The 22,193-nt window shown below is 41.3% G+C and overlaps 3 protein-coding genes across 4 annotated transcripts; 1 reads left to right on the plus strand and 2 right to left on the minus strand.

Moving 5' to 3' along the window:
* The first annotated feature begins 812 nt into the window (after positions 1-812).
* LOC115200186 (eukaryotic translation initiation factor 4E-binding protein 2) lies at positions 813-11,848 on the plus strand. Its single transcript, XM_029763019.1, has 3 exons — positions 813-1,229; positions 8,016-8,207; positions 9,116-11,848. Exons 1-3 carry the CDS (start codon positions 1,094-1,096, stop codon positions 9,145-9,147), a joined length of 360 nt encoding a protein of 119 aa, XP_029618879.1. The 5' UTR covers positions 813-1,093; the 3' UTR covers positions 9,148-11,848.
* A 1,826-nt stretch (positions 11,849-13,674) lies between these two features.
* On the minus strand, positions 13,675-17,110 carry LOC115200187 (nodal homolog 2-A). The gene is made up of 3 exons (XM_029763020.1): positions 15,888-17,110; positions 14,433-15,250; positions 13,675-14,325 (listed from the first exon to the last, which is right to left on the minus strand). The coding sequence occupies exons 1-3, from the start codon at positions 16,162-16,164 to the stop codon at positions 14,173-14,175; spliced, it is 1,248 nt and encodes a 415-aa protein (XP_029618880.1). The 5' UTR covers positions 16,165-17,110; the 3' UTR covers positions 13,675-14,172.
* Positions 17,111-17,219: 109 nt separating this feature from the next.
* On the minus strand, positions 17,220-22,127 carry dguok (deoxyguanosine kinase). Of its 2 annotated transcripts, none has more exons than XM_029763023.1 (7): positions 21,576-22,127; positions 20,105-20,214; positions 19,716-19,891; positions 19,454-19,601; positions 19,179-19,294; positions 18,847-18,946; positions 17,220-18,297 (listed from the first exon to the last, which is right to left on the minus strand). In XM_029763023.1, exons 1-7 carry the CDS (start codon positions 21,832-21,834, stop codon positions 18,271-18,273), a joined length of 936 nt encoding a protein of 311 aa, XP_029618883.1. In that variant the 5' UTR covers positions 21,835-22,127; the 3' UTR covers positions 17,220-18,270. The 2 variants fall into 2 exon arrangements, with proteins under 2 accessions (XP_029618883.1, XP_029618882.1); XM_029763022.1 differs by having other exon boundaries at positions 19,716-19,894; positions 21,576-22,126.
* Positions 22,128-22,193: the final 66 nt, after the last annotated feature.

Here is a 22,193-nt window from a genome sequence, read left to right on the forward strand (position 1 = left end):
TTTAGAATGTATTGAAGACATTATTAACGCAATAGCATATTACTCAAAACTTAGGAATGCAACTGCGCACATGCACAGCAAATGTTTTAATATAAATGAATATATATATAATATATGAAAATATATATTTACTTAGAATGCTATGCACCCTTGTCAACAGGATTATAGTAATGTTATGGATGTACTTTTGGCATCATAGCTACCAAGAGACTGTTGAGTTATGGGTAATGCCTGAAACCTGGGAAAAATAGGGGTCTTGTGGCTATTTTAACTTGTTTTGTTTGCTTTTTTTTATTGTTATGAAGAGGTCAAATACGGAAAACATATATAAATGTACAATCCTTTTAATCAAATGAAATCCGATGACATCTATAGATAATTTACCCTGTACACCAGCTCAAATCATTTACAAAATTAATAAAGAAATGAAATGTCCCTGTGTGTGTGTGAGTTTGTATGAGATTAGTAGGCCTATAGGCCTAGAGCTTGTTTTTTTTCAATGGCTGTAAAGTTTTCACAGTTGGGGTATTCTTTCACAGTAGGATATGGTAGAGAGCAGATCTGGCAGTGAGAAATTGGTTGTATTATTATGAAAGTTTTATTATGTCAGTTATAGCTTAGGATATTGAATAGGTCACGTGCATTGCATCCATCATCATATGACTATAATGTTTCTAGCATTTTCAAGAACACAGACACACTGATTAACAGTATCATATTATTACACTGAATTGATTGATGCCTAAATCAGTTTGGCTCACTCGCTTTTTTCCAATTTGGACATTTGTCGATATATTGTATCTAAGAAGCAACACCATCCAACAGTGGGGGGCGATATAATATCAATGAGTGAGTGCTGAGGGTGAGTTTGGAAGAACGTGTGCTAAAGTCCTTTAATAAAGAACCTCGCCTCTGCTATAGGATTGCGTGTAGGAATGTGTGACTAGTTAACATCATTTGTACTTATTATTTTATGAAAGTAGCTAGTTTGCAATTGAACCAAAGCAAAGAACTGAGAAAACCACAGTGTAATGTCCTGGATCATTACGTTGTTTAATTTGTAGATATTAGAAAACGGCCCTGTGTTTTGAAAATGTCTTCGGGCTGTCAGAAAAGCGCTACTAGCAAGTCCATTCCGACCAGATGGGTGACTATAAACGACGCGGCGCACATGCCCCACGACTACTCCACAACCCCCGGAGGAACTCCGTTCATCATAACTCCTGGAGGTAACAGTAGCTAGCCTTTATAGAACTCTAGACAAAGGACAAGGCTAGCAGTCAAATGTCTCTAGCAAAATGTTTGCGGTGCAGTATTGTACACTGACAAACGCTTTAACTTCAGCCTGCAACATGCTCATGTCTTCCCCAGTGACTTTGTTTTGTTTTTGATAGCGTGCCATTGTTTGCATCAGCTTGTTAACTAACAGCGTTAGTGTAACTTTTCGTACACCACCACGATCATCATCATGTACGAGCTGGTGTGACTTGATATCAGTAGGAATCTCGCTTCAATCGGCTGTCTCAGCTAATAATTGGTAGTAGTGGTAACTTCTAGACAACTACAACATGGCTATGAGAGATCGTCACTTGGCTTATTTAGCTACACAAATGTTAGCTAACTAGTTCGTTTGGTAGTAGTTACAGCTAATGCCTGTAGGTTACAGCAGGGTTTCCCAAACTCGGGCCCGGGGCCCCGCTTTGGTTTCTGCCCAAGATCTTGCAACACTAGGCAGATGATTCAAGCTTTGATTATTTGAACCCCTGGTTTATAGCATGTTAACAATAGATTGAGTTTTTTTAACCTTTATTTAACTAGGCATGTCAGTTAAGAACAAATTCTTATTTTCAATGACGGCCTAGGAACAGTGCCTTGTTCAGGGGCAGAACGACAGATTTTATACCTTGTCAGCTCAGGAATTCGATCTTGCAACCTTTTGGTTACTAGTCCAACGCTCTAACCACTAGGCTACATGCCGTCCCAGCAAATTACCAATGTGATTATGCAATGGAAATCACACGTTTTCCCATTTTTAATGAAGTTAAATGAAAACAGACAGGGCAGGGATATGGGTATGATTACCTATAATGATTACCTCTAATTAGACCTAATTGACAACATGGACTTGTCAGCTTTGTCCAAGATCAGAGTTTAGGTGTGCACTATATAGGTTCAATTCATATTCTGTTTTATAACAGGTGTCTGCAACATTTCATGCGTTCAAGGATTTGGGGCTTTTATTAGGATCCCCATTAGCTGTTGCAAAAGCCACAGCAATTCTTTATTGGGTCCACATATAACTTAACAATAATAGATAAGAACATAGATGTATACGTTTAAAAACAGATAATGTGCTGACCGAACACTACATACATAACTTATACATACCAGTTAACATTTACATACAAGTGTAATGAAGTCAGATAGGCGTTACTTTATTTGTTTTTTAAAACCATGTTTGGTGTTCACTTGGGCTGTCTGAGATGGAAGTTCCATGCAATCATGGCTCTAAAAAGTACTTTACCTGAAGTTGTTCTGGACCTGGGGGCTGTGAAAAGACCCCTAGTGGAGTAAGTTCATTTTTGGGAGAATTTTCAACATATTAATGTTTCTTATAAAAACAAGAAGCGATGCAGTCAGTCTCTCCTCAACTTATAGCCAAGAGAGGCTGGCATGCATAGTATTGCTATTAGCCCTCTGATTACAGTGACGAGCAAGACTGGATGCTCTGTTCTGGACCAGCTGCAGCTTTCTTAGGTCGTTCTTTGCAGCACCTGACCATATGACTGGGCAATAATAAAGATAAGATAGAACTAGAGCCTGCATCTCTTTATCACGGACAGACCTCTCTCCATCTTTACAACCATTGAGTTGTAATTGAACCATTATGCTTTGACCAAGACAGTTTACAGTCTAAGGTAACACCAAGTAGTTTAGTCTACTCATCTTGCTCAACGGCCACATTTATTTATTATCACATTAAGCTGAGGTCTGTCTAGAACTTAAGGAATGCTTTGCACCAAATACAATGGTTGTTGTTTGGGAGATGTTTAGGACTAGTCACCCATTCTAAAACTGAACAACTCTTTGTTTAGGGTTGCAATTATTTCATTATCTGTGTTTGCTGGTGTGTATAATGTTGAATCATTTGCAGACATGGACACAGGCTTTACTTAAGGCTAGGTATGTCGTTAGTAAAAACACAAAACAGTAGATGCCCAACATCAACTTTTGTCGGGCAAGAACAAATTCTTATTTACAATGACAACCCACTGTTCCCAGGAGGCTAACTGCTTTGTTCAGGGGTAGAACGACTGATTTTTCCCTTGTCAGCATGGGATTCGATCCAGCAACCTTTCGGTTACTGGCCCAACGCTCTAACCACTAGGCTTGCCTGCCGCCCCACTTGTTATATGCACATGCATGTGTGGTTACATCTGTGCAACAACTGACAGGAGTCCTTTCATATCTTGTGAAGCAGGAATAGCAAGCAGGTAGAGACTAGAGTGCATTGCAAAGTAAAAGTATCTGACATTTTAAGTAGTCCCAGAGAACATATTTGTTGCATGATTGCATGCCATTGTGAATTGAATTATGAATATGTAGGCTGTCATGTTTTTTTAAAGAATTTCCACACGGAAAAGTCTAAACAGAATCCTTGTGACAACTCTGTAACCCTATTGAAATTGACATTTTCAAACGGCTATGGTTTAGGGTAGGGACATTCCAAGGATCCAGGAAAGCACTAAATGTTTCCACACAAGGCCTTTCACTTCCTCCCTCTTCACTTGGTCACAGCTGAAGTGTTGGTGGCGGCGTTCAACAGTGATTCAGAGATTAACGCACTAGCAGGACCTGCCAGATCATGTTGCAGTTTATCTTTCAGCAGCAGCCGTTTTGCATGAACCCTCTGTCACTAGATGCTATTAACAAATGAGACCCTTATAGTTTCCTAGAACTTTCAAAGCATTTAGCATTTTAAATGCATTGAATGATATGTAAAATATGCAATAACAAGCAAGATATGATGGATAAAAATGTTCCTACTAATTTCCTGAATTATAGTGACATTTGTTTCTTGACAAGTGGTGATGTCATGGTGAGCTGGTTAACTCCCAGTGAGTGTCCCAAATGGCACCCTATTCCCTATAGTGATGAGGAAAAAAATAAATACAGTTACATATTGGGATATTATTTTTGACAATGTATCGTTTTGACAATACCGCAATATTATTTTTTGCACTAGTTGACTGTACCTGGACCAAAACCACAGTATTTTTCCTTCAAAGCTTGTTATCCAAAAAGGGAGCCAATTTGTTTTCAGGACTTTTATTTCAATGACTGATGAACACTTGTTTTCTCATGGCTGTCTCTTGTCCCTCTGCAGCAGACATGGTGAGCAATTTGTTTGGAACATCGAATCGCAATAAAATCACAGTATCGCATTACATATAGAATTGTGAGAATCGCATATATAAAATTATGAATTTGTTTTACTTTTATTTAGACGGATCACCATTGAGACCAGGGTCTCATTCTCAAGGGAGCCTTGTGAACATGAACGCACAATTCAATACAACAAGATGAATCAAAACAAACACAACTATCATATATTATCTCCCTCAAAATGGCTCTAAACTGTCCAATGGAGACCAGCGACTCAAATCCCCAGCTCAGTGGAGACCCATGGGTCCTCCAGAACCAGACAGTCCAGAGAGCGGGTCTGAAAGTTGCTGGATCTTCAATTAATACGTGAGCCGAGGTAGTGGGGGATTCTGAAGAACCGTTTTTAAATACAAAAAGTAGGCAATGCTGAGCCCTTCTGGTAGTCAGACTCCTAGCCAACAGAACTATACAAAATGCACTGATGTGTATGAAAATTGTCCCCAGTGATAAATCACAGTGCCGAGTGATAGACTGAGTCTAAAGGTTTTAAAACAGGGGCTGCCGCATGTATGTAGACTATATCACCATAATCAAGTACTGGAGAAGCGTTGCATGAACAATCTTCCTCCTACTTTCCAAAGTGAGGCAGGATTTATTACTAGAAAAGAAACCAATCTTATTTCTCTGCTTTTTTTTTTGTCTGTTTTTCAATGTGTGTTTTAAGAGCGCTTATTGTCAATCAAAATACCCAAGTATTTTGATTGGGGAACTTGCTCAATTTAGGCTCCCTTTAATTAATGTACAAATATGCAGGTCCTCGCGGTCAATATTACGAGACCGAGAGAACAAAAAACATTTGGTTTTATTAGCATTTAGCACTAGTTAAAGATCAGTAAGCAATTTTTGAATTGAGTCAACAAAGTTGAAGATCATGAATGGCCTGCTGTACTGAGGGCACAGGAGTAAATAACTGTATGATCAGTGTAGAGATGAATGTTACAGGTTTTAACAGACAAATATTATTTATATAAATAGCGAAGAGAACAGGGCCCAAAATCGACCCATGCGGCACACCTTTCGGAATATTGAAGAAAGTACATTTGATACCGTTAGATAGGCAACTTGCAATTGGTTCAAGAACTATTTCAGACAACCTTTGAACAAATAAGAAATGGTCAACTGTGTCAAACGCCTTTGACAAGTCAATAAATAAGGCAGCGCAATGACTTTTTTTTATGATCTAAACAACATAGCACATCTCAGATAATTGTAGCCACTGAAACAGTGCTATGTCCAAGTCTAAAACCAGATGGGTGCTCATTAAAAACAGAATGAGAAGTTAAAACCGTTCTAGGCTGAGAGTTGGCCAGGGACTTTGTCAAGGCAAGATGGCCTGGAAATTGGACGGTAGTTATCCAATTCAGAAGGATCTCCGCCTTTGTGTAGGGGGAAGACTTGTGCTGTTTTCCAGATCTTACGGATAACCCCAGAAACAATTGTCAAGTTAAAACTATAGGTTAATGATTCTGCAATAAGTGGGGCAGAAAGCTGCAGCAAAAGGGGATCAAGTGTGTGAGCCCCAGTGGATTATTTTACATCGCTCTTCAATAAGGCACTTAGTACATCAAATGGTTGAAATAAATTAGGAATCGGCACCTAAGTATTGTAATATCGTATCCTGAGGTCCCTTGCAATTCCCACCTCTAATTCCCTATAGAGTGCACAACTTTTGACCAGGGCCCATATATAGGGAATAGGATGCCATTTGGGACGCACAGAGCTCAGTTTCCTGCTGTAATATTAGTCCAAGGTTAACAGGAGGGGTAATGCACGGAGGGCTCCCACGGGTTACTCCTCTGCCTTTTTGCTGAGGTTTGTCCTTTTAGGCCACTCATCAGTGATGTGGGAAATTCTGGCACAGAACGCAGCTGGCCGATTATATGTAGGCTAGCTTGCCTTGAACCACCCTTTGGTGAGCAGATATCAATGACTGACTACCCTGTGGACAGAACAGCACAGAGGACAGTACAAACAGAACCATTTTGCACCATATATATTTTAAGAATTTATGCAATCCCTGCAATTTGATCCATTTGTTGGTGCCATTCGTTTTTTTGAGCCATAAACATGCATATCAAATCATTGGGGCAGTATGTTGATTTATGCACTTGGAGATTATTTTGTCATTAAAAGTACATACATGTATTATATTTATTATTATCATTATTTATGTAGGGCTTTCACTTCACACGTTCTCAGTGTTCCAAAATATCCAAACACTTGTTGTGAAAAGTATGAAAGAGTGTGTGAGGTTTCACTGCAGGGGGAGTTCAACCAAATAGGCCTGTGGAACAGGATGAGTGCTATGGAGGGTTGTGAGGTTTCACTGCAGGGGGAGTTCAACCAAATAGGCCTGTGGAACAGGATGAGTGCTATGGAGGGTTGTGAGGTTTCACTGCAGGGGGGGTTCAACCAAATAGGCCTGTGGAACAGGATGAGTGCTATGGAGGGTTGTGAGGTTTCACTGCAGGGGGAGTTCAACCAAATAGGCCTGTGGAACAGGATGAGTGCTATGGAGGGTTGTGAGGTTTCACTGCAGGGGGGGTTCAACCAAATAGGCCTGTGGAACAGGATGAGTGCTATGGAGGGATTGTGAGGTTTCACTGCAGGGGGAGTTCAACCAAATAGGCCTGTGGAACAGGATGAGTGCTATGGAGGGTTGTGAGGTTTCACTGCAGGGGGGGTTCAACCAAATAGGCCTGTGGAACAGGATGAGTGCTATGGAGGGATTGTGAGGTTTCACTGCAGGGGGAGTTCAACCAAATAGGCCTGTGGAACAGGATGAGTGCTATGGAGGGTTGTGAGGTTTCACTGCAGGGGGGGTTCAACCAAATAGGCCTGTGGAACAGGATGAGTGCTATGGAGGGATTGTGAGGTTTCACTGCAGGGGGGGTTCAACCAAATAGGCCTGTGGAACAGGATGAGTGCTATGGAGGGATTGTGAGGTTTCACTGCAGGGGGGTTCAACCAAATAGGCCTGTGGAACAGGATGAGTGCTATGGAGGGATTGTGAGGTTTCACTGCAGGGGGGTTCAACCAAATAGGCCTGTGGAACAGGATGAGTGCTATGGAGGGTTGTGAGGTTTCACTGCAGGGGGAGTTCAACCAAATAGGCCTGTGGAACAGGATGAGTGCTATGGAGGGTTGTGAGGTTTCACTGCAGGGGGGGTTCAACCAAATAGGCCTGTGGAACAGGATGAGTGCTATGGAGGGATTGTGAGGTTTCACTGCAGGGGGAGTTCAACCAAATAGGCCTGTGGAACAGGATGAGTGCTATGGAGGGTTGTGAGGTTTCACTGCAGGGGGAGTTCAACCAAATAGGCCTGTGGAACAGGATGAGTGCTATGGAGGGTTGTGAGGTTTCACTGCAGGGGGGGTTCAACCAAATAGGCCTGTGGAACAGGATGAGTGCTATGGAGGGATTGTGAGGTTTCACTGCAGGGGGGTTCAACCAAATAGGCCTGTGGAACAGGATGAGTGCTATGGAGGGTTGTGCTCCTGTTTGATCCGTAACATTTGCATCACTATTTATTGAACATTTCTACCCCTACCCTCCTCTTTCACCTAAGGTACAAGAATTATCTACGACCGGCAGTTCCTGCTGGAGTGCCGCACTTCCCCGCTGGCCAGGACTCCCCCGTACTCTCTCCCTGACATTCCAGGGGTCACTAGCCCACCCTCAAAACACATCATCAATGTAAAGGCCCTTAACGGAGAACCACTGAACAACAACATCGCGGCACCTGCTGACAAGAGCACTGGTAAGAATGTGATCCAGTCAGGCAGGAAAACGATTTACTCGTATCTCAGATATTACTGTGCCAACAAAACAAAAAAACATCCCCGAAAACAGTCATAGGAAATCAATTTGTTTTATGGAAAATATGTTATTTAATGAGACAAAATGTTCAGATTTACTGGAAGCTCAATGTTTGGATAATTTTCAGGTTTCAATATTTGCCCCTTATGTACCGTAAATTTCGGACTATAAGCCGCAACTTTTTTCCCACGCTTTGAACCTCGCGGCTTAAACAATGACGCGGCTAATATATGGATTTTACCCACTTTGAATTTTTGGGCGGCATGAAGCTTTCATTAGACCAATGAAATTGCCGAACGGGTTAAGGTCAAACAACCTTTTTGTTTACTGTTTAGATTAAATCGAGCGCTCTCAAACTTCCCATCATTCTGATTACGGTAGTCATTTTGTCACCCTCATCATGGCAAAGACACGGAGAAATGCATATGATGCAGCTTTCAAGTTGAAGGCGATTGATCTGGCTGTTGGAAAAGGAAATAGAGCTGCTGCACGGGAGCTTGGTCTTAATGAGTCGATGATAAGACGTTGGAAACAGCAGCGTGAGGAATTGACTCAGTGCAGAAAGACAACTAAAGCTTACTGCTATTTTTTTTTTTTTTTTTTTTACAAGCCGTGTTTCGTTAAAGCCTGTGTAAAGTTCATTTGTTTCAATGTACCGGTAAGCACCTGCGGCTTATAGACATGTGCGGCTTATTTATGTTCAAAATAATATATATATTTTTTAATTCAGTGGGTGCGGCTTATATTCAGGTGAGCTTAATAGTCCGGAAATTACGGTAAGTATTGTCTGTCAGACTCTTCAAATAGGGTCAGTAGGAAATAAATGAACACGTGTTTTTGTTTGTGAAGGGGATGATGCACAGTTTGAAATGGACATCTAACTGGTGGTGGAATGAGCATTCTAGAGGGATGTGAAACAACGTCACTTACTACCATGATGCTAAAGAAGAGGCCCAGCCAATCCCCTGTCCAGACTCGCTACAATATTGTCACCATGTGTTTACAGATGTGTCCATTAGTTGATGTGTTAACTTTCAATATCAGTGGTGTTGTTACTGTGAAAACTGCTCAAAGGTAGTCTGTTGCCTTTCTCTTGTGAACCCAGCAGCAACACTGAAAAAGACTGCCCCAGAGGAGTGGTGTGGAGGTAAAGATTCAATACAATTGTTTTCATTCTTTAAAATTATTTTGACACTCAAATCACCCTAATCATCAAATACTGCCTTCAAAAAACTTTACATTTTTACAGATAGTCATACAAAGGAATGTTTTTGTCACCTTTGTTTATGTTTTGAGACAAAATAAATACATTTTCACATAGTATGTAAGAAGAAGAAATAAAGCAAAGAAAACATATATTTCGTAGTAGACTTGTTTCCTATAAAGTAACCAGTGTGAATAGATTTGGTATGTGTATTCCAGAATCACAGGATAGCTTCTGTCAAACCCTCGGGCACTCTCGGTAATCTGGCAAGTGTCATTAGTCTCATGGTAAATGGGTTGCTGACTGCAATACATGTTCCCCATGGTATCTGACAGAAAAAATGAATGACCCACAAATGGTTATTCCACTGGTAATATAATGTAACAGTTAAATAAAAGACGATATCATTACTATGAGTTCTAAATTACAATTCCAGCTTTTCCTGAAACATTTCATTTTAAATGTACATGAAGCCATTAGATAATTTTTGAACTTGATGTCTCTGTTCACATCCATCAGAGGCTATCGGCACCGCGGCTACACATCCACTGGCACACTTCCATTCTTCTGTGACGCAAAGCGGTAAATGTCCTGTGTTTGTAGTGTTGCAGGAGTTACATCTGTGGAATTCTTCAGGAAGTTCCCTCCTGCAACTAATAACATTCCAGAACCAACAGCCTGGAAAGCAGTATTCCATACACACCACAATGTCCTTCCTCTCATCCAAAAGCCACACTGTCTGTATGCACACTGTCTGTATGCACACTGTCTGTATGCACACTGTCTGTATGCACACTGTCTGTATGCACACTGTCTGTATGCACACTGTCTGTATGCACACTGTCTGTATGCACGTGATAAGCAGTAGGCCTATATGGCTGATTTTAGACGGGCAGTGCATTTCTGATCTTCTTTTCACTAATTGGTCTTTTGACCAATCAAATCAGCTCTGAAACAGGTCTAATGTGAAAAGATCTGTGATTGGTCAAAAGACCAATTTAGTGGGAAAAAAATCTGAATTGGGCTGCCTGTCTAAATGCAGCCTATGATTCATATTGGCTGTAAATGGAAGGACTTGAACAACAAGACCTATGATTATTTTAAAAGTAGGTTCCAGTCTTTTTTTTAAACATCCATTATATGCTTTAGAGGTGATACATTCATGACCTTGTTATTTAGAGAATTCAGTTAAATGGGTGCTTACATATTCTGATAAATCCCAATATAAATTGGGACATTTAGCCTTTAACCGACTGTGATATTACCTGGCTGTGAAACTCTGTCAAACTAGTTATTTAGCAGTAAGTCGGGTATCGGGTCCAGTCAGAACAAAGCAAGAATGACACACCAGAGGGCCCTGCAGACATTTCCCAAATTGGAATCTAGCACTTCATTCTGCCTAGCCACTAGGCGTGTCAACCAGATGCCCTACTTGCCAAGCAGGAACCAAGGTCTGCTCCTCTGTCAGAATTCAATAATGCACAACATCCTATGCACTGTCAATCAATATTTTTTCTCTCTGTGGGAGTCTGTACCAATAAAAGTAAGGGTGCTATGCATAGGACATTGGGAAACAACATTTAGGATACATAAACAGTGTTGAATCAATATTAGCCCACTAGACTATCTGAACAATGGACTGACCACCAGGGTTCTGTGTGTGTGGTGGGGAACAGAAGGGGGTTGTTCATGAGGGTTCAGTGTGTGTGTGAAAATCGACACGTGCTAGAGAAGCTGTGACACCTGGCTCCTTGTCACTATCCTGAAACTGCAGCACTAACGGGAAACCCACTGGGCCAGTTCGCCATGCCGTGGTGTCTGAACAAACACTCAAGGGTCCAACCCCAGGCCCCATAAAGCCCACTGCCATAGGAGGACCCAATGACCATGACAGACTTTTGTCACCCCAACAGATCAGCCTGTTTAAATTGATCAGCATGGATTGTCATGGAGGCAACAGTGGTTATTAATCTGGGCTGAACACTGAGCTTTAGTTATTAGTTAATACGACTTTGATGATAGCTTTGAATTCAGATTTGACCTCTTGTCTGTGATCACACTTTTTTTTGTCTGTACTTGCATAAATTACATGAACAGCTTAGTTTTGGAATGCAACCTGCCTCTTAGTTGGTGCAGGGGTTAAAAATGTATGTGAGGGCAGTGTCTTTCCTTTTGCTAAGAGAGAGACTGAGGATAGGGGTAATTTCAGGGCAGGGGAGTGTGAAGATGTGGAACGACACTTTACCACTCCTCCTGGCCGTGCACACAGTAGCTTCACTAACGCCACTCTGCTCTTGTTAGGGGGTCTATATTCCCCCATTCCTGTCACTCTTGCTTCCTGGCACCCCCAAAAATAAACAGCTTTTTTCTTTCCACCATTCCCACCCCTGTCTTGACCCATTCCTAGTCATTGCTCTGTTCATTTCCTCCCTATACCTGTTGCTTTGAACACAATCAACTAGGAAATTGCTCGGCTGGGCCTTTTTACAAGGGGCACTGATGACTCCCCATAATCTGTGCAGTAATACTATAAAAAGATATGTGGATTTGAGGTGAGGATGGTAAAGCAGTTCACAAGTAACTGGTCTTAAAGCCATAAACACGCTTGTCTTGATCAGTTCATCATGAAGGTTTAAGAACATATTAGACGTGGTGGGGGCCATCCTATTCTCAAGTACACTGTAAAAAAAACAGTGTTGTATCTACATTTAATATTAGATGTAATGTCCTATGTTTTTGAGTTTAAAAAAAAATTGTTTGAAATTTACAAAGTAAATACACAGAATTAATATCCATAAAAATGTTGGATTTACTGATAATATGATTCAATATGAATTGATGTAACACAAATATTTAGTAAACCCAAAATAGAATTTCAAACATTTGAATGTTTTAACATTGTTTAGGTTTACCCCTTATTTTTCTTAGCACAAAACTACCTCGAGATTTCCGTTCGTTTCTTTAGGTTACCTTCAGATGAGTACTAGTGATACTTGTGGGGGTCATGGAGCAAAATGAAGAACATCTTGTTCGTGAGAGGCTCGCTACTGTTCAAAATAGTTTGTAGGCAAAACCGGTCAGACGTTTTCGTTACAAGACCGATTTTTGGGATGTCTCATGGTCTGACAAACACTGCTGTAGCTCGGCCAACTTCCACCGCAGATACGGAAGGCCGACAGGGGGATGTGGAGGGTTGATTTGAGATTTTTTTTTACCTTTATTTAACTAAGCAAGTCAGTTAAGAACAAATTCTTATTTTCAATGACAGCCTACACCAGCCAAACATGGACGACGCTTGGCCAATTGTGCGCCGCCCTATGGGACTCCTAATCACGGCCGGATGTGATACAGCCTGGAACCGCTGCAGCCCATGCAAAACATCTAAAGCTTAAACTGACGGATTTTGATGGGGATGTTTTTGTTAGTGACGCATGGATGCATCAATAGCGTATGAATCATGCTCCACAACAAGCTGCTTAAAGCTGCAATATCTCACTTTTTGATAAACCCGACCAAATTCACATAGAAATCTGAGTTATCGATCTGTCATTCGCATTGAAAGCAAGGATGAGAAGCAGTAGATCCATTCTGTGTGTACTATTTCTATGCCTCCTGTTCTTAAGTTTCATTTTTGTGTCTAACTTTCGGGTTTTGTACACCGGCTTCAAACAGCTGAAGATACATTATTTTTGGTTATTGAAAATATATTCAGTGGTTTAGATGGTACAATGATTCTCTACACCCCGAGTGCTTCTTTATCACAAAATTTGGCAAACTATTAGATTTTTAGCAACCAGAAAATGGCAGAGCGATTTCTGCATATTGCACCTTTTTAACACTAATATAGAAATGTAAATTTGATTCAAGTTGTATGCATGTTTAAAGAAAAAAGTTAAATAAATCAGTCAAAACATTTTGAATTACCCACAATCCTCTAAAAACGGAGCCAAGTGGCAAGTTGTTGCAAGAACTTAACATGATTAAATGGAGCTAAATATTACAATTGTCAATTAATTTAATGTTCCCAAACGGTATTTAAGTGATTTAACAAATCATTGAAAGGACTTGCATTCATTTTTATTAAATATAAGTGGTTATTTTTTTGGTCAATTTAAATTCACCCCAGAATATGGCCAATACAATGCTTAAATGTCCTAGATTTCTCACTTAAGTGGATTAAATCAATAAACGTCACACTTCAATGAACAGAATAAAATGCTTTAATATATATATATATATTTTCAATATACAAAAATATCTTTAATAAATGGGTGACTAAAAAAGTAGTCATAACAAGTAAGATACCATTTAGGCAGAATATTCCTTTATAAACTTCTTAAATACCAAAACCCTGCCGATATAAATACATACAGCCTAAGTGTGACCCAAAAGGTGAAGTCTTCTTGAAATATTCAAATAAATAACAGTACACCTTTATGATAAAGTAAATACATTGGCTCAATCTAAGGACACATCTAAGATACAATGTTGTTTCAGATGAGAACACCTGAGATGACTGTATAAGATATAGTAAGTATCAAAGAAATTGATCTTCCATGTTACAAACAGCCTGAAGTATAAATTGAATCAGATGGACACCTTCAATAAGAGTCATTTCATGACGCACAACATGCCATTCTAAGTGAAGCGTTTGAAATAAGTGGTATTTTTGGTTGCAGGGTGAGGTGACATGGCTGGGGTATCAGTGACAGCCACACTCCTCCACGATCATGTCCTCATGATGCCGTAACACCACGTCTTCGTCACCATAGTACAGCATGGACAGCGGGCTGAGGCGCGTAGGCACGCAGGAGGGACACCCCACACGATCCGGATGGTACAGTCTCAACAGGCTCTGTAAAAGAAAATAAGCATATTTTCCGGAAAGCTGCACTGAGTATAATGCATAAGAATTTAAATCAAATGGAAACGTGTAGGTATGTTTTTGTTTTCATGTCTGACCTTCATGTATGCGTGGTTGGTGGGACTGAAGGATTCATCCACCGGAATAGGGCACGCGCCCTCGCAACGGAACGCGTTGTAGCGCTTTGGATACACAATCCACTCGTTCCAGCCAATCTGGTCGAAATCTACCCACATGTCCACCTTCCGACACAGTGGGCGTTGGACGGCTTTAGCCAGTGACCCAGTAGCATTCGCTGCAATTCCGCCGGCCATCCGCACTCTCTCCATTCGGTTTCTCTTGTGGCGTCGCCCTTGAGCTTCACGGCTGACTTGGTCCAAAATTGCGTATTTGGAGTGCTCCACAGTACGGATGAGAGTGGGTGCGCTCTCGCCATCCCGAGGCAGGTTGTGCTTGGAGAAGACAACCATCATAACCCGTTTGGCTGTCGGATGGTGAACCTTCTTTCGCCTGTGTGTAAAATGCTTAATGTAGGGCATGTCGATCTCTCCATCTACCCCACTCCCGTGCTCTTCCTCCATCACATCTCCAACTCTTGCTTCTTGACTCTCCGTCACTGCGTCTCCCTGGTGCAACCAATATTTGAGCAGAGCTGTTACATTGAACACGTTCCATTGAGACCTGGTGTCACTGGGCGATGCGCCAAAGCTGCCCAAGAGAAGGCGCTCGTCGCGGCACAGTTCAGTGTCAGACTCGCAGTCCTGCTTTCGCGAGTGATAAATGTCCAATGTGACGCGCTTGGAGGCGGAGAAAGCTGGTAGTCTGACCCGAAGCTCTGACAGCTGGACATCGTCAGTCGCAGAGATGGAGGACATGTCGAAAGTGACGGTCCATTTCTCACCCACTTGATGGCAACCTGGAAGAAACGAACAAAGTCAGCAAACCAGCTGAATACAGTCAGTGTACCATCAACAAAACGTACGTACCCGTCACCACAAACTAGCCAAACCACTAGGCCTAGCCTACTAGACAAATGTCAAAGCTTTGGAGGGAGTGGGAGGAGAGGGCAGCAGAGGGTGAGAGCAGGATGTGTATTGAACCCCCTTTGTATAGCTGTCTGAGGGGCTAAAACACACACCCGCTCACATAAAAAAACCTTTAAAGTCGAATAAGCATTGTGACCCTTCTGGGTTGTAAAGAGGGGAGATCTGATAAACGCAGATAACACACCCTGCAACCAAAGCGGCTGGCAGTGATGGAAAGGACATGTCTGAAGAGATCTAACCTGGCTCGGACGCTTGCTTGAACTACAGGTCAAAACACATTATCGTAAACTACAATACACACGTCAAACTAAGTATTATTGGTCCAAAAAGTGACAAGTTCAAGACGTGTAAAACTGAATGGCCAGTTCAATAATGTCGTAAAATAATGTTTGAAACGCAAATTCAAAATGCCAAACCAACGAAACAAAATAAGAATAACCTGCAAGTGTTTCCAATAGAGCGTAACAAGTTTTAATATGCCTAACACAAACTGAAAACAATACCCACCTTTTGCTATCAGACTGACGACTGAGTCAGAATGCCGCAGTAAGTGGCTGTCATCGGCCTCGCTGACGGTGTTGACAGCCGTGGACTGTGAGGAGTCTGCAGCCTTAAAGGAGTGGTACAGCTGCATCATGTAGGGATGGTACGACTTTAGATTTCCTAAACTGGACTCGGGTACGCTCTTGTGTTGCCGGGCATGGTGCGACAGTTTCTGCGAACTGTCAAGCCTGAAAAAGCAGATGAGGAGCGCGCAAAGGACGAGCCATGCCAAGCCTTCCATTTTTGACAGAAGCGGTGTATCCACTGTAGCGTTAAGTCACGTTGAAAAGTAAAGAGAAGATGGCATCAACTAGTCAGCCTCCTAGCTTGTCTTGGTTTGAAATGATGCTGTGAGCAGACAGAAGTCCAGACAGGGAATTTATAGTGGACAGCTGCCCTTTGATGACTCCAGCCATCTTAACAACTCTCTGATCGATCCCCAGTGCACATCAGAGGGAAGACAGCATTTAGCCAAGGTCATTGTCTTTCGAAACTATCCAGACATTTCCATTCATTAGGTCGTAGGACTATACTCCTAGTTGATGTATGATCCTAGCAGTTAGAAGCCCTTTTGATTTCACACTTTAAAATACAGTAATATTAGTTAAAACATTTCAAACTATTTTCATTCGGTCAGACAAGCCATGTAGATTTTGAGATCAGATTAAGATTCCACTAATAGACACACATCGTTTTTATTAACCAATTATGTATACCATTGCCTGTTTCTAAATAGTCATTACTATTGAATAGTTCACTAAAGTTCCCTGCATCATCCTGGCCGCCTTTGTCTTTAAAAAAAAAACATTAAACAAAAGTAAATTGAAAATGTTAATAAAAAACTCGCATGACCAAAGATTCTTGACAGTAGTAAAACAATTATCTATCGGTTTTCTGCCTATCAATATTATGAAATCGAAACTCATTGAAGTAGTTACATTTGGTAGTAAAAGCTATGCAATTGATGCTTCCCAAAGTATCGGATCCATTGATCGTAGGAAAATATTAACTGATTGGAATTCAATACATCTACCTGAAAAACGTATCTTTTGAAATTGGCGAAGGCCTACATTAGTTTTACTTGTTTGAATTATTAAATCCTCCAAGATTAGTTCTCGAAACCGATGTCCACGTTTCTAAAGCAATATTTTGCATGTTGTTGAATTGGTCAACTGTGAATCTGAACCAATCTATACTGCGTTAACATAAAGACATTTGTAAATAAAGCTTATACTCGATAATAACAAAATCTAAAAAAGGTATACAAAATAATTAAATAAACCACTACAACTTTAATTCAATTTATTCATTTACCTTTATCAGATTTGGCTACAAAATGCATCCACAATTTGTGTATAGAATATTTCTTGATGTGGTATTCTGAATTACATGTCAAAGCAGCTAAAATAGGATGCAACTCTGACACCGTAAATACAGGAATAAGTAAATAACTAAATACCCAAAGTAACATTGAAGTTGAAACCAATATAGAGGAGAAACAACATTAAGACTACTTGACCAGTGTAAGAGGAAAATCCTGTATACAGTCGCAGAGACAATGTGATGAAGAATTACTTGAATAGTTCTTAATGCAAAACTTTTATGCACATGCGCTGTACGAGCCTTAAACCAGTACATTTCCACTGTCTGTTTGAAGGTATTTTTCCACTCTGCCTCCTGAGAGTGACCAGTGTCTCAGTCCATGCCGGTCTTCTCATATCTTTCAAGGGCACAGCTGTGTGGCGATATGAGGTGAACGGAACTAACATTTACTTGTTTGCGCGCCATGAACCAATACACATAGCCACAAGAATAAAACAAGGTGGCTTCTGATGCCCTGATCTGCCAGGGAGGGGTAGAACCATTTTTAGGTCCACTCTAAGAGCCCAACAATACAGGAACTGCTGAGGTCTTAATGTTGACCAGCTCCATTATTGCAATAATTAATCAATATTAAAGTATGACTGTTTGAAGAAATAAGTCTCTCCTTATTGGTCAGAATTTCCACAACACCAGACTGTGGCCTACTTTTTTTTTTAGTTCCCAGGTAAAAATCCCAAATCTGCTTCTTTATTTATGTTGAATATGGTCCAATATAGATCTGATTCTATATTCACAAACTACATGGTTAAAAGCATACTGAAATCTGTAATTAGCCAACGGAAACCCCACAATTGGAAGTTTGTCATACCCCAAAATAAGTGAGGATATAGTGAAAGGATGTGGGGGATAAATCAGACAGAACTGTTGCAAGTTTACATTTGTAAATGCCATATACTGACTGAGGTCCAAATGGTTGCAGATATCTTGATCCCATGGAGTTCATAGCCTCACAACTGACTGTACCTCATAGTCCGCTGAAGAAGTCCTTCACCTAAGTAGAGGGAAATAAGAGACCACCAAGAACCCAATATATCAAACAACCTCATACAAGTCCAATAAATACTTCATATCAAACACAGACATCAGAAATATTCAAAAGTGAAAACATCAAATAAAATGTTAATGACATATTAGCACCTTACTAATATTGAAGACAAACTAAAAGGTGAAAATTCAGGTCTTTGAAGCCAAGTTAAAGTTTTCCAACAGCAAGACTAGCATAAAAGTGCCCCCATGTGGTCAAACTGGGTTTTGTCTAGAAGGGATACAGCTTCTATCAATATTGACTTTTCGTAGCAGGTTTAAGAGAATTTCTACAGCAGGTAAGTAGAATTAACATAGCCGGTCAGGAGACTTAGTTTAAGGTTAGGAAAAGGGTTAGAAAACGTACCAAAAATATATTTTGACATCAAATTTGACAAAAGCCGTATCCCATCTAGATTTGACCGTCAAACTGTGGTACAACCTTCAGACCAAAAGGTAGGTATTTGCATGTGTGTGAAGTTGTGCATGAATGTAGAAAACAATATTAGTCACATACCTGTGTGATAAATTCAGCCCGCACCTTAGGGTCCTCCTCAAACTCTAGACTGGCATCCAGCACCAATACAGGCACCCAGGTCAACCGCTCAAAGTGCAGCCTAGGGAGAGAGAAAGTCACTGCATGACTCAATGACCATTACAACACCCAAGAACCTTCAGAATTACACTGACCATTGCTGCAAATTCAACAACGGGAAATGTAATACCTCAAAAGATCTTAGCATCATCACTTCATAAGTTTAAGATACGAATAAAGGGAAAGTCTCACATAATAAAAACTGTGTGGAACAACAGGATATGTTAGTTTGTCTAAACATGTTGTGTACTCACTTAGTGCTCTTGTTTATGAGCCACCTCTCATGCTGGGTGTGTAGTTTCTCCAGGTAGTCTAGCTGCACTCCTTTCTCCTCCACCCGCCCCCGTTGTCCCAGACGCTCCATACACTTCTGACAGGAACACAAACACAATCCAAACCTTACACAATCTACTACAAAACATCAACTGTAACCTCCCAAAACCTTCTGCGGAGTTGTCCTCAACATGTGTACAGATACTCATATTTAGGAAATGCTGTATGGCTTGTGAGTCACCCTTGATAAAAGTACCTGTGGGGGGGCGCGGAGGTAAATTATGCCCTCCAGTTCCACCTGACGGCCAAACTGTTCCACCAGGAAGGAATGCCAGTCCTGGTAGACAGCCCACTCTGTAGAGTTGATGCAGCCCAGCTCAAACATGTTCAGGGCAAATACATACCTGAAGAAATGAAATATGTATGGGGAGGCAATGGAGACGGGCAGCATGGACACAGCTGCATAAACAATCAAGAAGCAGCATCAACATAGTATTGCCCTCTCCCCATCCTCTTACCTGTCACTGTACACAGAGCGCTCAAAGACCTGCACAGGTATGCCCTTTGCTCTGAGCAGGCGTGCTGGTGGTGGCTGCAGCTGGGTGCGCATGCGGCTCATGCAGGAGTTGGTCTGAAAGGTGTAGGACCAGCGCTGAGGGTCCTGGTACATCATATCCAACAGGTTACTGACCTTCTGCTGATGAGATGGGCCAGAACAAAGTGACCAATTAGATAATACATACAATAAACAAGGATTTTCCCCAGCCCGTCTCTCTTATTGATTGTGTAGCTAACAACATTTAATTTAAGAAGACTGAATGTAAACTATCTTTAATAATATGGCATATGAATAAGTGACCATTCATGACCCACATTCATAAGCTGTCAACATTGGTGATTAACTTACTTGTGAAGACCCACTCTCGATGCTCTGCCATTTCCCCACGGGCTCAGGAACCACTTCCCAGTCTTGGCCAGCAAACTGCAGGAGTTGCGCGAAAGTCGACTTTCCTACCGCTGAAGATGGCATAGAACAAGAACAGCATCACCAAACCAGACAAGTCAATACTCTTCTTCGATGGGGTTTAACGGCGGTTGGCATCCAACCCTAATGGTGCATTACCGCCACCAGCTGGAAAAACATTGCAGGAAAGGGGGAAAACAACATCATACAAAATAAAACACGTCAACTAAGAAAACCCATCCCACTTCTTCAATCACAGTCCACTCCAAAATACATCCCTACACAGGCTCAGGGGCCTGTGATGGCAGTACATTCACCAACAGGAATTCTTGCACAGCCTCGGCTGTGGATCACAAAGCCCCAAAAAACGTTCAGCAGCATTAACAATGATTCCAGTTTTCTTAGACTTCTTACCCGCTTGTGCTGTACAGTTTATGACCATTGCAATAAATAATACCAAGTCCACCTTTTTAACATGTAGCATTTCACCATCCCTCAGTTGATGAGAACCCTTCACTGGTTGTGGTGGCTCTACTTCCATTGTTTCTTCCATGCCACTTGTTCTTCGCACCGCCTCTAGATAGGAGACACGCTGGACACTCCTTACTCTTGCCACCTCATTCGCCTTCACCCTAACAGGGCACTCCAGGAATTCAGGGGCATGGTCACCTTTACAGTTGCAGCATTTCACTTCATCTGGCATACGATACTCTTCCCTTCTGCACAAATGACCAAATATTTGACATGTATGACACTGAAGGGGCTTGTGCACAAAAGCTCTTACAGGGTATCTCATGAATCCTAACTTTATATGAGAAGGGAGAGACTTCATCAAAGAACAGTAGTATGGATGAAGTGAATTCATTTTTTCCATCCACCATACAGGTCAGTCGACGTGAACCAACCACTCCATCGATGTCTTCAGTTATATCTGCCTTTTTCTTGCGCCACCCCAGAAATAACTCCCTTGATATGCGCCTGGCTACGAAAATCCATACAGGAAATATTCCACTCCTATATATTTTTGAGTCTTAAAGCACGCTTCTTCTGCTCGGCAGACACAAAAAAATCTAAATACGACCACTTCCTGTGACTCTCACTGACTCCACACTTTCCAGATTTTCCTTGAGACGTTAAACGGATTTCCCAAGTAGCATTGATCCAAAACCCTCACTCTGACAACAAAAAGTCTAGTGGTTTCCTATTTTACACCACAGCGTTACTTCTTTTGTTTCCCCTTTTCTTCGCCACTCATTCTCACTTTCTGTACTATTAGCTTCACCCGACTCAGTAACAGTTTCAAACAAAACCTCAGTTTCCGCCATCTTCTCCACGATCAACTTCCTAAAGTCAATACTCTACTCGTCACCTCTTTAGTTTCCTCCAACTGCCTGAAAATCATGCTCACACTTACCAATGTTGCCTTCAATAGAGACCCTCTTAACTCGGTTAATGTCGTCCATTGGCCCGGTGCTGGAATGACAGTGTGGTGAGCGCGACAGGCAGAGGTTGGTCGCCCTTGTTGAGTAGAGAAGCACTGGATTTTCGTCTCGGCGGGTTCTCAAAACATGCCGCTTAACCTTCTGAACCGATCCGATATATCGCAACGAGACTGTGAGGTTTTTACAGTGGGAACTCAGATTCAACACCATGAACCGGTAGAATGAGTACATTATATTAGTGACCAGATGGCTAGGTCAAACAAACTGTTTGGGGCTACAGTAACGTTAGCTAACTAGTAGCTGTCACAAGAAATCAATGCCAAGTTCGGCCATTAAATGGCATGATTTGAACAGCATTATATTAAAATATAGTTTACAGCGCCGTCAAACAAGTTTAATTAATGCTCTTCTAAAGGCTGTGTTTTATTTATTTTTGGCTTCTCAGACGTCTCAATTTGTCACACGCTTGCTAAAACGGATGTTTTGGACAGCAGCCCTGCATTTCCGGTTGTCGAGTTAAAAATAAATAATCTTAGCTGGTGCATAGCTACTGCCACCTGCTGTTGATCCTGGGTGTGAAACGCAAGGGT

This window comes from Salmo trutta, chromosome 9 (assembly GCF_901001165.1).
Source record: "Salmo trutta chromosome 9, fSalTru1.1, whole genome shotgun sequence".
Lineage (NCBI taxonomy): Eukaryota > Metazoa > Chordata > Actinopteri > Salmoniformes > Salmonidae > Salmo > Salmo trutta.